General features: G+C 42.2%; 1 protein-coding gene across 2 annotated transcripts in view; it reads right to left on the reverse strand.

The window, feature by feature from the left end:
- PARVB (parvin beta) overlaps positions 1-14,601 on the reverse strand; it is a 52,561-nt gene continuing 37,960 nt past the window's right edge. For both annotated transcript variants that reach the window (XM_042051226.1, XM_042051227.1), the window contains exons 7-13: positions 12,878-12,936; positions 11,234-11,253; positions 9,249-9,310; positions 7,972-8,040; positions 6,946-7,047; positions 4,714-4,786; positions 1-248 (exon numbers count right to left, since the gene is read on the reverse strand). In XM_042051226.1, the coding sequence (XP_041907160.1) occupies positions 172-248; positions 4,714-4,786; positions 6,946-7,047; positions 7,972-8,040; positions 9,249-9,310; positions 11,234-11,253; positions 12,878-12,936 (462 nt within the window). In that variant the 3' untranslated portion in view covers positions 1-171. The remainder of the gene's footprint in view (positions 249-4,713; positions 4,787-6,945; positions 7,048-7,971; positions 8,041-9,248; positions 9,311-11,233; positions 11,254-12,877; positions 12,937-14,601) is intronic.

Genomic DNA, 14,601 nt, shown 5'->3' on the forward strand with positions numbered 1-14,601 from the left:
TCATTTTTAGTGGGATTGTCTTACAAACAGCTACAGAGAGAACACATCAACTGTAGGAAGAATGCATGAAGTACATAGCATAAGGCACAATGGGAGCATGCAGAGGGCGTGTTTATTGTAACTTCTGTCTGAGGAGGTTGAAGGATGAAGAGACCTCAGCAGCTTCCAGCATCACTCAACGTTCTTGTACTTCGTGAAAAGGTTGTACAGAACCCTGAGGGTAGACTTCAGGTCCAAGTTGACAACATCTGTGGAAGAAAAGGAGAAATCCTTATTTTGCATTTTGTTTTCCCCTTGTTTGTCCTGACAGGAACAGAAGTCCCCACATCTCTGAGCTACTGGAATCAGGAATAAAAAAAAAAAACCCACAGAGTTCTGATCTCCCAAAGACAAGCCTTTTAAATGTCCCGCATGATGCACTTCGAAACAGCTTTACTATCAATCACAGCTAACTTCTCTCTGGGGAAAGTAATTCCCCCTCAGCTAAAATTGGCTACAGAGAAATCAGTAGAGATCAGCAGAGAAATCAATCTCTGCTTCTGCCAGAGACCTGGGATAAAGGCTTTGGGAAATACTCCTGATGACTTTCCTGGCCACGGAAGGAGTGAACAAGCAGTCGCACACCTCATGAGGTACTGAACCACAGCAGTGCAATGATACAGTCCATGAACTAACAAAGCCTGAATCCTTAGCAGACTCCAAGCTTTTTATTATTTAATATCCCTCCTTATCATGCCAGGCCAGGGAACAGGTCTGGAACAGCTCTCAAGAAAAAGCTTTCCTGTTAGCACCTCTCCACCTATACTATAATAAAATGCCAAGAATGCAGGGATTCTTGGGGGAGGCACAGCACAGAGAAAGCTGAAGAGGTAGAAAGAAAGCTTGGATATATCATGTAAGAAATGAGGAGGAAGAAGTAAAAAATATACAGTGAACAATAATATATGGAAACAGAAATAAGGAAGAACAGACAAAAAATCATCAAAATTCCTAGGAAGACAGCAAACTGTTAACAGATCAAGTGCAATTAAGGTGAGGTGCAAGGGAAACCCCTACTGCCTGCTTTGAAGAATCATTGCCAGGACCTCTCCACCCCTCCCCTCCCACTCCACAGTGGATACCACTCTAACCCCCACACTTCATCTGGTACATCCAGTGATCTTTCAAACATTCTTTCTACCCCTTTTTTCCTGTATTATTTTACATATTTCATTTATGATTTTCAATTTGCATTTGCAGAAGAATCTTCTCCTGCCCCAAAGAAAGATCCTAATTGCTGTGAAGTCATACACCCTGGAAAAAGAAATGTCCTATATGGATAACTAAATACAAAGCAGGCTTCTGATTTTTCCAGGTATCATGGAAAGTTGCTTACTACCACAGAATTTTCAGTAAGTCAACAGCCAGAATCAGCACTGGTTCCTGTGTAACAAGAGAGTTTCCTCAGAGACGGATTTAAAATGTAAAGTTAGCCACGGGAAACCACACTTTGCAAGGGCCATGCATTTCTAAAGCTGGGAAACCAAGGCAAATACCTGGGGATGAGACCACCATCAAGAGATTTGTCCCACCGATGCTGGCAGTCACTTCTGTTTGCTAAACAAATAAACTCACAGTGCTGGCACTATGAAAAGGCCAAGAAAGCTGGCCCAGTCAGCTCTCTAGGGGTCAGAGATCCACAGCATGTATTTGCCCCACTCCTCCCAACTGACTCTCTCTGTCTCATGCCATCCATTTCCAGTTTCTCACTGAAGGCAGGATGGGTCCCTTCCCTGGGCCACTGTAAACTCCCTCTCAGCTGACACGGCCCAAAGTGGTCAAGTCTTGCAAGGTTCAGACCCTGCCCCATCACAAAAATAAATAATGGACCCAGCTCCTTTATTCAGTGGTGCGATGACAAGTAAATTTTGGGCCAGAAGAAACTACTGTGGCCACAAGGTCTGATCTGATGTACAACAGACTTTACCTTGAAAAGCCTGCCTTGAGCTTACAATTAAAACACAATCTTAACACTGCATGTTTTCTTAATTTTTTCTTAATTTTCTTTTTGTTTTCACATCTTCCAGTGGTGGAAATTTCACCTACATTCCTTGACAATGCAGACCAATGGTTAATAACCACTGCTGCAAAATTTATACTGTAATTCCCATTTGCCATTTTCCTAAGTTCCAGACCTTGTTATGTCTTTGACTGCTGCATTAAAGAGTACAGAGTGTGAAATGCATCCTCCCTGTGTGGGCAATTGCAGTGCTCCTTATTGATCAGTGTCTAACAGGCATTTCCAAGAATAAGCATATTCTCAGCCTCCTGTTTCTTATCATAAGATAAAACATGCACAGCCATAACATTATCAACAACAGCTAATAAAATGCTAACTGAAAGTGGCCATACACTCTAAAAGTAGTTTAAAATAATCCATTAATTTCAAACTTTCACACTCCAAAACAACCTCATTAGAAGATACACCAAATTAATACACCACAACATAGTTCTGCTGCAGTGACTCAGCACCAAGTTCTGCTGCTGGCCCAATCTACTGAATTTGGCTGGAAGAACAAGAGAGGAGGAAATGACCTGTATGGTCCTATTTTTGTTTACACCTGTACACAGACACACTACAAGACTTAACAAGAGGTCCCTTCTTGCAAGCACTGCAGAAAGCACAGGCTATAGGGATAAAAATTATGTTTTGCTCTAAACAACATTTTTCCTTAAATCCTGCAACTAATTAAACTGGTTGGACAGCCAGGCCCACCACCTCAAATCCTGGGGGTAGTTTTGGGAACCTCATGTCAAAAAAGACATTGAGGGGGTGGAGCACATCCAGAGAAGGGAAAGGAGCTGGGGAAGGGGCTGGAGCAGCAGGAGGGGCTGAGGGAGCTGGGAAAGGGGCTCAGCCTGGAGAAAAGGAGGCTCAGGGGGGACCTTGTGGCTCTGCACAACTCCCTGACAGGAGGGGGCAGCCAGGGGGGATCAGGCTCTGCTCTCAGGGAACAAGGGACAGGAAGAAAAGAAATGGCCTCAAGCTGTACCAGGGGAGGTTTAGATTGGGTACTGGGAAAATTTCTTCAGCAAAAGGGTTGTCAAGCATCAAAACAGGCTGCCATGGGAAGTGGTGCAGTCCCCATCCCTGGAGGAGTTTAAAAGCTGCGTAGATGTGGCACTTGGGGATGTGGCTTAGTGGTGAACACGATGGTGCTGGGTTAATGGTTGAACTCAATGATCTTAGAGGTCTTTTCCAACCTTAACAATTCTATGATTCTAATTCAAGAGGCATTTACTACCCAGTTCATGCTGTGGATTCACATGACAGGTTTCCCAGCCTATTGATGAACAAACAATGGATCAGAGTATGGCATTAACAGAGCACAACTATACACAGAATTTTTTTGCAGAGCTTCAGATTCTCTGTCACAATGAATTATTGTTCTGTGAAACATGTATTACATGACTGCCAAGATCTTAAAATGACACTACAGTGACAAGCCATTCCCAAGATGTGACTGTCCTCTCCAAGGGAGCAGTTTTTTAAGAGCCACAGCCAGTTTTGCAGGTAGTTCCAGCCACACAGACACCACATGAGCACACTCACTCCAACAGCTGGGAACTGCTGCCGGGAATGGCCACACATAGGGACGAGGAAGGAAAACACACAAGAAATTGTATATCCTGCAGCACCAAAAAGCAAAAAAGGAAAGCCATACAAGGTAATTTGCTCTCCAGCCAAATTAATTAATTATTACATTTTCAATCAGTAAAACACTTAAAAGCATGTTTTGCTGTTTATTGAATCTACACAAGCAAACGAAAGATCTGCTGTAGTGTTTTACCATTCATGATAGCATAAGGATGTAAGAAAGCCTTCTGGAAAGGTAACCTCTTCTTGTTTTCATCATTCTTTTCAGTATTTTCAGCATTCTTCAGGAGCACTTGTCATCCCCCAGTTTACAACAACAGTACTGACAGGATATATAAGCCATTTAATACTATCTGTAGCCTTTTCCCCCCCTCTATAACCAGCTCCCCTGTTTGTTAATCTATTTACTATCACCACTTTGTCTCATTTTAGGTCAGGCCAAACATTACTTGGAGGCTCCTCATTTTCCTTTGTTGTGCAGAAGCTTTTAACACATACGTAGTCTGTAACACCAGGAATAAAAATTGCTCATTTAGCAGTCATAAAGTTTTAATTCCTCTTTTTATCCCTAGTGTAAGGAACAATGCAGACCTCATCAATAATTAAAGTTCAGAGACTTTAAAGGGAAATTTCAAGTTTTTACACTTTTTAGTTCTGACTCCTGCATCCACATAAATCAAGATCATTTGCTAAAAAAAAAATCCCTGAAGCCTTCCAGTTATCTGTCAACTGAAATCTGATCACAGGAGTCCAGACTAGCACCAGCTGTAAGAATTACAAGAATTAGACCACGAAAAGCTTTCTGCTTGGATTGGTATTGAAAGCACCAGCTGAATTTATAATGTAGCACTGAACAGCTCCTGAATGACTCACTAAAGCTCCACCTGGACACCTCAGTGAATCTGCTCCAGACAAGAAGCACGGGTAGGATATACCCCAGGCACAGACAGTGAATCCTTTGGAAAATTGTCAAGGGGCCCATTCACAGCTCCACTTTGTGGTACTATTGCTACTTCAAATGGAATTGCACTTTGATGACTTTATACACAGTTCAAAGCCACGTGGCACATCCATACCTTCAGGGCGAGCTTTTGGCTTCTTCAGGCCTCCATCTTGCATCAGCTCAAAAGCAAAAGAAACATTATGCACCTGAAAGAGGTAAAGTGTTTAGAATATCTGAGTTGTATAGGCAACAAAAACCTTCAATCAAATTTTTTAGATGCTTTATTCTCTGCGTACTTGATAATTCTATTTAAATCAATAATAAACATTTATATGTTTAAGCATGGCAGAAAGTAAATACGAGCCACTAAGAAATGAAAGCCTGTATCATAATAGGGCAAATACTCACTTTTTGATACAAAGTAATAAAAGACTTCCAGATATTCAAGTGTAAAAATGGGATTGGGTCCCACAGGGACCAAGAAACCCCATTAAACCCCAGTCTCAGCCTCTACAGCAGAGGCCAGAGGGCTCCCAGTAACAATTAAAACAGAGCTGCATTTTTTATCTCTTGCCTGTCCCCAAGTTCAACAACAAGACATCACTGCCATCCAGGCAACAAGGAACGTAACAGAAACAAGCAGAGATGACAAATACACCTGGGCAAGTAAGAAAGAGGAAATGAGGACACCACACAGAATTATTTTCAAACAACATTAGTCTTTTCTGTGTCATTATCAGCTGCGCAGCAAGCAACATCAACATCCTATCATGAAGGATCCAGGCTGCTTGCTTTGTGTTAATCTCTTATTCTCATGGTGCTCTGGCTTCCTCTACTTGAAAATAGAGACAAAAATCAAATTGAATTTGTCTAATGAAGTAAATGCTTTATAAAGTGCTTGGTGGGGGCAGTTCCTGGGCAGGCTGTGCAAAGAACCTACAAAACAAGCTACACACAACTGTACATAAAGAGCTTCTGAATAAGCCCCCACAGACCACACAGGAGCATAAATTCAGAGGAAAGAAAATGGACAAAAAGAAAAAGTGAAAGTAGGTGTCTTCATTTAATCTCTCCTCTGAGGAACAAAAATTATGATTTAAAGAGATCTGCATAGCCGATTTCTTGTCCACACTCACTGAAATTTAGGCAAGGTAATTAGCATTATGAATTCTGTGCAGTTTTGTTACTGCACATGACAGTTCTGGAGATACCTAGCTTATTACTCAGGAGTTTATTAATCTCTTTTACCTGCTGCAGTTCCTCCTCATTCATTGTGACAAAACCCATCACTTTCAACGTGGTATTTTTTCCCCCCAAAACACTGAGCTTTCCTCTTCTTCAATTTACAAATTCTCATTCCTCAAGGCAAAGTCTCCACACAAAACCACAAAATGACTTCAGGAATACTGGGTAATCTTTATGAATTCCAACCATTAATAATCAAATTGTAACCAAACAGATGCTAGCTGCAGCTCAGCACCCTGCATTTCTACAAGGGCAAAAATTCAAGATAATGGGATAAAGCAGCAAGAGAAAGCTATAAAGGATGTCAGGTGTAGTAGATAACCATCCCTCCCAGAGATGTACCTTTGCTGAGGGGCTGACACAACAATCTGTGTGGAAGCCATTATGAAAACCGCATTTTAAACAGCGCTCACCTTACAAAACATTCTATCTTTTAACTTTAGCCAGTGTTTCCACTCCTGACCTAGCCCCTCTCCTGCTGCAGCTCAGCCACCACAAAACTTGTCCTCTGCACAGCAGAACCTGGCAGAATAAAAAGCAGGGGGTACATGCAGGAGTGCAGCAGGTTGAGGCTCAGGGCATTCTGATAAAGACCAAATACACACAGATGCACGTGCAGGTCTGGGAACAACTGCAGACAGAGGCAAACTTTTGGTGATGACATAAAAACACAGCCTAAACACTTTTCTCATCATTAACACAAGGAGGGACATAGGACAATGGAGCAAGTGTGGGGTTGAGAGCAAGAGACCTACACACACAAACACTTCAGGCAGTACTACGATCTAAAAATTACTTTGATTATGCAAAGTACTGTACAGTACAGAGCACTCATTATTCTGTTTATTCATCCTGGATATTCATGAACTTCATGTGTTGTTTGATGTCAGTAACAGAATACCTTTCTTCCTCAACTGTGGGGAATTTACCCATTTATTTCACAAACAATTTTTAGTGGTTTTAACCATCGAGTGCCACAGCCAGTGCCTCTTTGCTACAGCTCCTGAAGAGACTACACCAGGTGCTGTTTCACCTGGCACAAGGAGAAAGGATGCAACAATTGGAAAAAATATCATGTGATAATAATGCAGAAAGAACATAACCTGGAGTTTCTACCCACCTTTTGATCAAAACTTTCAGGTGTTAAGTAGAAGTTGTGAAGTGGAACAAAATAGTCTTCAAGGAGACCCATGAGCAAAACCAAGTAAACACCATCTGCAAACTAAAGAGAAATACGAGGAGAAAGCATCTGTTTGTACATCAGCATTCATAAACAAGGAGAACAAAGAATGCCTGGCCCAAATTACATATTTTGATTTATTTTTTTGCTAGCATGAAAAGTGTGAGATGGTTCAGGAGTCTGTTCTTGCTTCCCTCATGTTCATTTAATTGCTTGAGGAACCTTGCCAACTTCACTACAGTAGTTAAAAAACCCCAAACTTCCTGGGAATCATGTTTGCACATTATATACACCCCCAGCCCGACAATTACAGTAACCTGGTCATTTCAATCACAATCTCTCTTAAATCATGCATGTTAGACATTCGAATCTGCCCTTAATCAAAATCTAATCAAAATCTGAAAATAGATTTCCCCTGTCACACGTAGGGAGTTGAATTTCATAAAAGATTTTTCTTCCCCCATGTCAAAATAAATTGTTTATGGTTTCAGCAAATATTAAATAAAATCCTACACATTTTCAGCCATCCTATTCAGTGTTCCTATCAGACCAGATGGCTACTGACTGGCTAAGGGGGATAATGTTATGCAGTTCTAAGACTTCTCACTTGAGATCCTGATATGGCACATGTGATATCCTCTAGAAAATAAATTCTTGGGTATCTCTAAGGCATGAAGCAACAATTTCTTGTGACAAATCAGATCCAGTCACCTATTTATTTCAGCAAAGCAGTAAAATAGCAGTGAATGAATGACTGGTATTATACTAATCCAGGCTCAAATGCATTACCCATACTCCTGGTATAATTCTCTGGATGCTGTAGTTATTTTTTTGCTGAGACAATAAGATAACCATCTCTCATAGCTCAGTAAACTCTGGAAAGAAGATCTGCTTCTGCTTAGCCAAGCCCACATCTGAAAATTTGCAATTTACACAGATTACATACAAGATGACAAAGCCTCCTACCTGGGTTTCCAACTCTGTTACTTCCAAATTCAGTTTATTCAAGTGTTTGTTCACAAAGGTGATCAGAGACTATTGAAAAAAACCAGCAGAAACAGCGATGTGAGACACTACACTCAGTGTCAATGTGAAAGTGTTAACCTAACCCTTAAAGACATTTTTAAAAACATAATATGATGTGTGGTGCCTGCTTTTGCACAGCTAAGTAGACAGAACTGATGTTTTTGTTGCACCAGATGCCAGAACTCAGCAGATGGTGCTGTTACATGCAGCTTTCCTAGCACATTAAGCAAACTTTAGTGTCCTGGGAAAAGGCTGTGATGACATTGGTGCCCAAAGATGAAGGGAGCAGTAGGTGCATCCACTGTCCCCACTAATTTTTTCAGATGCTTGAAGAAGGTGTCAACAGCACGGTGTTGTCCACACAACTCTTCCTGGAGGGATGTGTGCAGCCAGCACACAGATTACAGTCAGGATGTAGCCCAGGTCTGGGATTTCTATTCCAGATGCAAGATCCTGCCACTACAAACCAGATCTGTGCTAATGGATTGAAGCACAGAGATCTGTCAGCCCACTTACACCACTGCCAGAAGGGACACAGAGCTGCGTGTTACCACTTTCATTGTGTGGAAAGAGTTAAGTTAGTTCTTTATCCACTTAAAAACACTTTCCTAAAAGACATTTCAGACTGGAAAGATAAAAATCTTCCCAAGACTTCAAAGCATTATTTTAAATGCACACATTGTCTATTTCATAGAAGGGGAAGGGACAATTTACAGCAGTGATCTTCACATACTACTCTCCTAAGAAGCAGCTTAACAGCCAGGCTGGAACTATCTGATGGAACTACATGGAGTCTCTCACATATTCCCCCAAAGCAGCAAGAGCTGGCAGAGAGAGATAAACAGCTACATTACCCCTCTGCTCTGACACAAAAAGCCATGTCAAAAATATGTCTGGATGGACACGTTGTGCAATGATGCTCAGCCTTAAGGACAAACCAGGGGAACACAAGAATAAGTGCTGAGCAGAAGAGCCCTGGATAAAAGCAGCTCTTCTGTAAAAGCTCTATATTCAGCAAACTACTTTATGGGTGAATCACATTTTAGGGTACTGTGGAAAACATCACCTGGCTTTGCAACAGTGATTCTTGGGGATAAAACACCCTTTGCACTACTTCAGATTCCTCTTCTGTTATTTGCTGGGTGTTTCTGAGTATCTTTCCAAAAGCACAGGAAAAAATGCAATGTGGAAAATAAAGCTAGAATTTTGCTTTTTACCTTTTTGACTACGCTGAGTTTGTCTGGCGCGTGATCAAAAAGCGTGTCAAAGGCATCGCGCTCTGGTTTGGGGGAAAAAAAATTAAAATCAAAACACCTCCAACAGCCAAGTGCAGGAAGCAGGTTACCTGCCCAAAGCTTAATGGTTTTTTTCCTCAGAAAGTCACATAACAGAGACCCAAGCTAAAAGCCAGCACCTTATTTTGGTGTCTGGCTACATGCCAGAGCAAACTGCCGCGGGAATTTTAGAGGTACCTGAAAATAAACATATTCACTGATTTCCCTTTTCTGCCATTCAAAATTGATACACAAAATATGTGGGTGAAAGAAAAATTAAAATGAAACACAAATTCTGCTTATACCCCATTGTAACTTAAATAGCTATGGTTGCATCCACACTCAGCATCAAATTCAGATATTAACTTGGTTAATTTAAAATTATTGGTAGCACCCCTGGCATCAGTAAAGCTTGGAACTAACTCAAGATAATTCTGATTCAGCAGTGTATGGAGAGCAAACCCTACAGACAGTAAAAAGATTTAAATTATGTTTCTGCCTTCAAAGCACTGTCTATCAATATCTAATCCAATCTGTTTTCAACATAGTTTTTTCCACGATAAAATACTTTTTATTTACAGAACACATTTTAATAGTTTCCTACTGTTAAATAAACAAACATTTATTATCTAAATTCCGTTGGTATCTGAAGATTTATTATTTAGCCCCTATAGCTCCCTGACATTACTTATTTTCCAAGTGCCTTATAATTATTTAATGTAGGTATGCTGCAAGAGAAGAAATCATAGTGTTCACATATTATAATGGGCAAATAAAGGAAGTAAATTACTTTTTTTCCCCATCCTTTACAGGGGCACACATCTTTAAAATGAGAAATGACTTAATGCCACTAAAAAAAAAATAAATGCAGAAAGGAAAATCTCTTGGCAGCAACACCAAAAGCTATCAGTTTTGTTTAGAAGACCAGACATACATTTGATAAGGCCTAAACTCTAAAGTCTAGCAAATACAGAGGAGATAAGATTCTCCATGCAAAGGAATTAGATAGGGCTGACTGTTTGCTGAAGGTGGGCAGATAAACAGAGCTTTGGACCTTGTGCCACAGCCCTTTGCTTCAGCAGTTTTCATGTATGAACTAAACAGTCATAATATAAGGGAGGTTTAACTCTCATTTCTGGGGATCACAAAGATTTTTACTTGAAAGCCACCAAGAAACAGTCCTAGGAAACATTGCCCTGTGCAGCATTTCAGCTCTGGAATCATAGAACTGTTCAGGCTGGAAAAGATCTCTGAGATCACCAAGTCCAACCATTCCCCCAGCACTCCCAAGGCCAGCACTAACCCTGGTCTTCTAAATAAAACTGATCGCTTTTGGTGCTGCTGCTACATCCACATGGCTTTAAAACCCTCCAGGGATGGGGACTCCACCACTGCCCTGATAACCCTTTCCCTAGTTTTCCTTAATATCTAGCCTCATCTCCCCAACACAGCTTGAGTCTGTTTGCTCTTGTTCTGTAGGAGCAGAACCTGACCCCTCCTGGCTGCCCCCTCCTGTCAGGGAGTTGTGCAGAGCCAGAAGGTCCCCCCTGAGCCTCCTTTGCTCCACGCTGAGCCCCCACAGCTCTCTCACCCCCTCCTGCTGCTCCAGAGCCTTTCCCAGCTCAGTTCCCTTCTCTGGACATGCTCCAGCCCCTCCATGTCCATCCTGTGGAGGGTTACTACTCATTACTTAAAAATTAACCAAAACAACACAGACCAATCTAAAGAGCTCAAGAATGGTCCTACCCATTGCACTCCACGTCTGCATGGAGTAACAAAACCTGCTCCCCTGCAATACATTCCAACCTCATGGAATTGCTCAACCCCATTGTCTTGATCTGCTGAAAGAAAAAGTGACCAGATTTCTGTGCCTGACACATATAAATCAAAAAATAAATAAAAAATTCAGAGTCAAGTTTGTTACTTACCAAATCTTCCCATCATCATCCTGCAAGTCAGAGCATTCAAAGACATGAAGTTAGTCCATGAATAATCAGTTTTGGAAGACAAGAGTACGGCCCTAACAAGAGCCTCTCCTGAAATATCCAGAGGGCCAACCACTTGTGCAAACTCAGGGGGCTGAGCACATCACAGACCAGACCCAACGTGCTGCAGGAATGTCTCCAGCAAAGCACCAGTCATGTCAGGGAAATCCACTTGCAATTAATGAAAATGCTTAATTACATTTTATGCATAATTATGACTTGTTTTCCATACTTTTTATGATGAAGGGTGAATGACTAAATGTGCTTGTGTGTGCATTTTCCACAAATATAATCTAAACCGAACATCTTACAAGAAGCAAAGCCATCTATTTCACTTTAGACTGTTTTCTCTGAAGAAAACATACATTATATGTGAATATTATGTAAATAAAACTGCCACATAATACATACATAGCCAGTGACATCATCAGACATATGCACGTTTTTATCAGCTGAGATTCAGGCCCTGATTTGCATAGAGGAATTTGAAAGTATTCAGTGAATGTGGGATTCTGCTTATCACTGCATTTTCCATAGGTGTACGTGTACCCGGATATGCAACACATTAAACAGCATAACCTCTTAATATTGTGTAATATTAAACAGCTCCATAAAATATGTGTATAAACACACATGCAAATCTGCAAACATCTTCCCTGCTAGAAAATGTCCAAGCCCCAGCCTGCAGATTACATCTTGCAAACCACATCTGGACGAGAGCACAAGCTTACTGCATTGTTCAAGGGCATAGGAGAGAGGGGAGGAATTTTGGCCTACAAACCTGAGCCAGAGCTCTGATCCTACAAAAACCACTACAAGACCTTTAATGTCCACACAGAGACGTTATGATCTCATTTCTGAGTGCTTCCATCTGAAAGATGTTCCCCACTAAGCACCACATGGTGCTTCATTTATCTTCAAAGCCACGGGAAGCTGAGCCAACTCTACAGGGAGCCAATACACTGATAAACTGAGGGACGGCTCATGTAAGCCCCTCTTAGAAGAGCTGCCTTCAGGCCATGTGAAGGAAAATCTCAGCTTTCAGCTGAAACCCAAATGCATTGTCTAGCCTTCCCCTTATAAAAAGGGCTATAAAAATATAAAGCAAAGTAATCTGGTGCAAAAACTGGAGAGGGAAGAGGTTTATTTATTTATTTTTGCTGAGCTTTTCTCCCCTTACAGTTTTAACTGTATCACTTCAGTTTTGAGAGGTATGTTGAAGAATTGCCTTTTGTCAAACTAATTCTTCCCCAAAATATCTACATATTAGCGCTTCACTTGATAGAGAAAACAGTACTAAGCAGAAAGCAGATATATATAGCTATGTCCTGTAGGCAGGGGGGAAAAAAAGGCTCACAAAAGTCACTTTCAGTTAAAAACTTCTAAGACACAAGACACAAGACTTCTAAGTGTCCAGAGGATACTTCTCCCTTGTAGCATACTTCCAGAGACCAAGTCATTTCCATATAGTTAAAAAAGCACCACATGAAGGGATTTCATTAATTTAGCAAGGAAAGAGGAAGATTAAACTTCTCTCTCATCTTTAGAAATGGTCTCACATCCTGCACCGAAGCGTTTTGTGCTTACTCTGTCGTGGTCGTCAGCTCCTCCGAAATGTGAGTGGTCTGAAGGAGGCCTTCACGTTTCTGGAAAGGAAGATGGAATTAGCAAAGGAGAAGCTCATCAGGGGCTCATTCAGCATCTTTCAGAACACCAGAGGGCAGAACTGGATGAATTCCCGAAGTTTCACAGAGGCAGAGGTAAAACCACCAACACAGGAGGATTCACCCCCAGAACAGGGGCACTGATCAGGCCAACGGCCAAGGGGATGTTTGGGAAATGTATTTATACACCTATATTTGCAGCCAACTACCTCACTAACAATTCTCCTCAGACCAGTGTCAACACCATGCCTAGAACACAATTTAGAGTTTGTCAGCCCCGTCTGAGATCCCCGCAGGGCAGCTGCTCACGTCACGGTGCCAAGCAGCAGTTTGCCACATCTGGCAGCCTGACTCTTCTGGGACTGAAATGACACAGGTGGCTGTTCCCAGGCCAGGGCTCCAGAGTGCTGGCACAGCTCTCCTAGAGCAGGCATGGCACCGGGGCCACTGCCACACACCTGACAGGGACACATCCTCCAAGGAAACATAGGGAGCACAAAAAGCTCAGCTAATGACTTCACAGTGAATAGTATCTCCCTGATACTGGATTGTCCCTCCTTGGCATAATTTTCTGCATGAATAAGGAGTCTCTACCCAAGAGAAATAGCACACGTTGAGACTCCATTTCAAAACACCTCTGAGGCTGGCAGTGCTTTCATCTGAGTGAAAAACTTGCTTAACATCTCCATGGGCTCCTTTCAAAACTATGCCTGAATGGAGGAATTTCTTTCCTCCCTTCCCTGTGCTCAAAAAGCTGACAAAAAGAGCTCAAATCTCAGCAGCCATCTAGGAACCAGGTCTGTCAGAATGACTGAGGGGAGGGTTAATAAAGCTTCCTAGCTCAGGTAAGCAGGGAAACCACTCCCCAGGCACAAGTTCTGCACACTTTTACCATCTCAATTGTTTTCACCAGCTGAAACCCAAGCAAGAACTTATTAGGGAAAACAGCTTTGAGGAGAAACACATCCTTCCCCAGAAGCAGTTTAAGAAATGAGAAATGAGACCTAAAAATCAGCAAGAGGGACTCCTGCCCCTCCACTTCCTACTGAAGAAATGAAGGCAGGCAGATCTGCTGGAAGGGAGGGAGCCTGGCTGGAGGCATGGGGGGAGCTGTTACAGCTCCGTACCCGATGGGGCCCTGGGCTGGGTGCTGCCAGCTGGCCACGTCTTCACATCGCTCACTTCCCTATCACACCTCTATCTCATCCTGCTCCCCCGAGGGAGCCATGGGAATGGAGCCAGGAGGTTTGGGGGAAAAGCCAGGATGACAGCATGGATGGAAAAATGAGGAAGCATCTGACAGGGCAGTATTTTCCTGCATACAAAACAATGCTGTCTTTATTCCATCCCACCACATCTCTGCTTTATTAACACAGGGCTCGGGACCTTCCAGGCATCCTGTACCCCAGGGAGAAGATGCTGTAACCTGTGAACAAAACCTCAGTAAGTGATGACTAGTGAGTAATGCCTCCAAGTGCCTGATAAGAAAGAGGAATGGATTCCAACACTGGCTCCCCAGCTGGTGGAAAAGGAAGCACTGCCCCCACTCCCAGGCAGCTGAGCATGCTGCTCTCACAGCAAGCCTAGGTCCCCTGACCTTGCAATCAAAAAGCAAATGTCACTCCTTGATAACACTTCGATTCCTTC

This window comes from Corvus kubaryi, unplaced genomic scaffold (assembly GCF_017639235.1).
Source record: "Corvus kubaryi isolate FWS band 111438036 unplaced genomic scaffold, C.kubaryi_AGA036_p1.0 74, whole genome shotgun sequence".
NCBI classification, from domain to species: domain Eukaryota; kingdom Metazoa; phylum Chordata; class Aves; order Passeriformes; family Corvidae; genus Corvus; species Corvus kubaryi.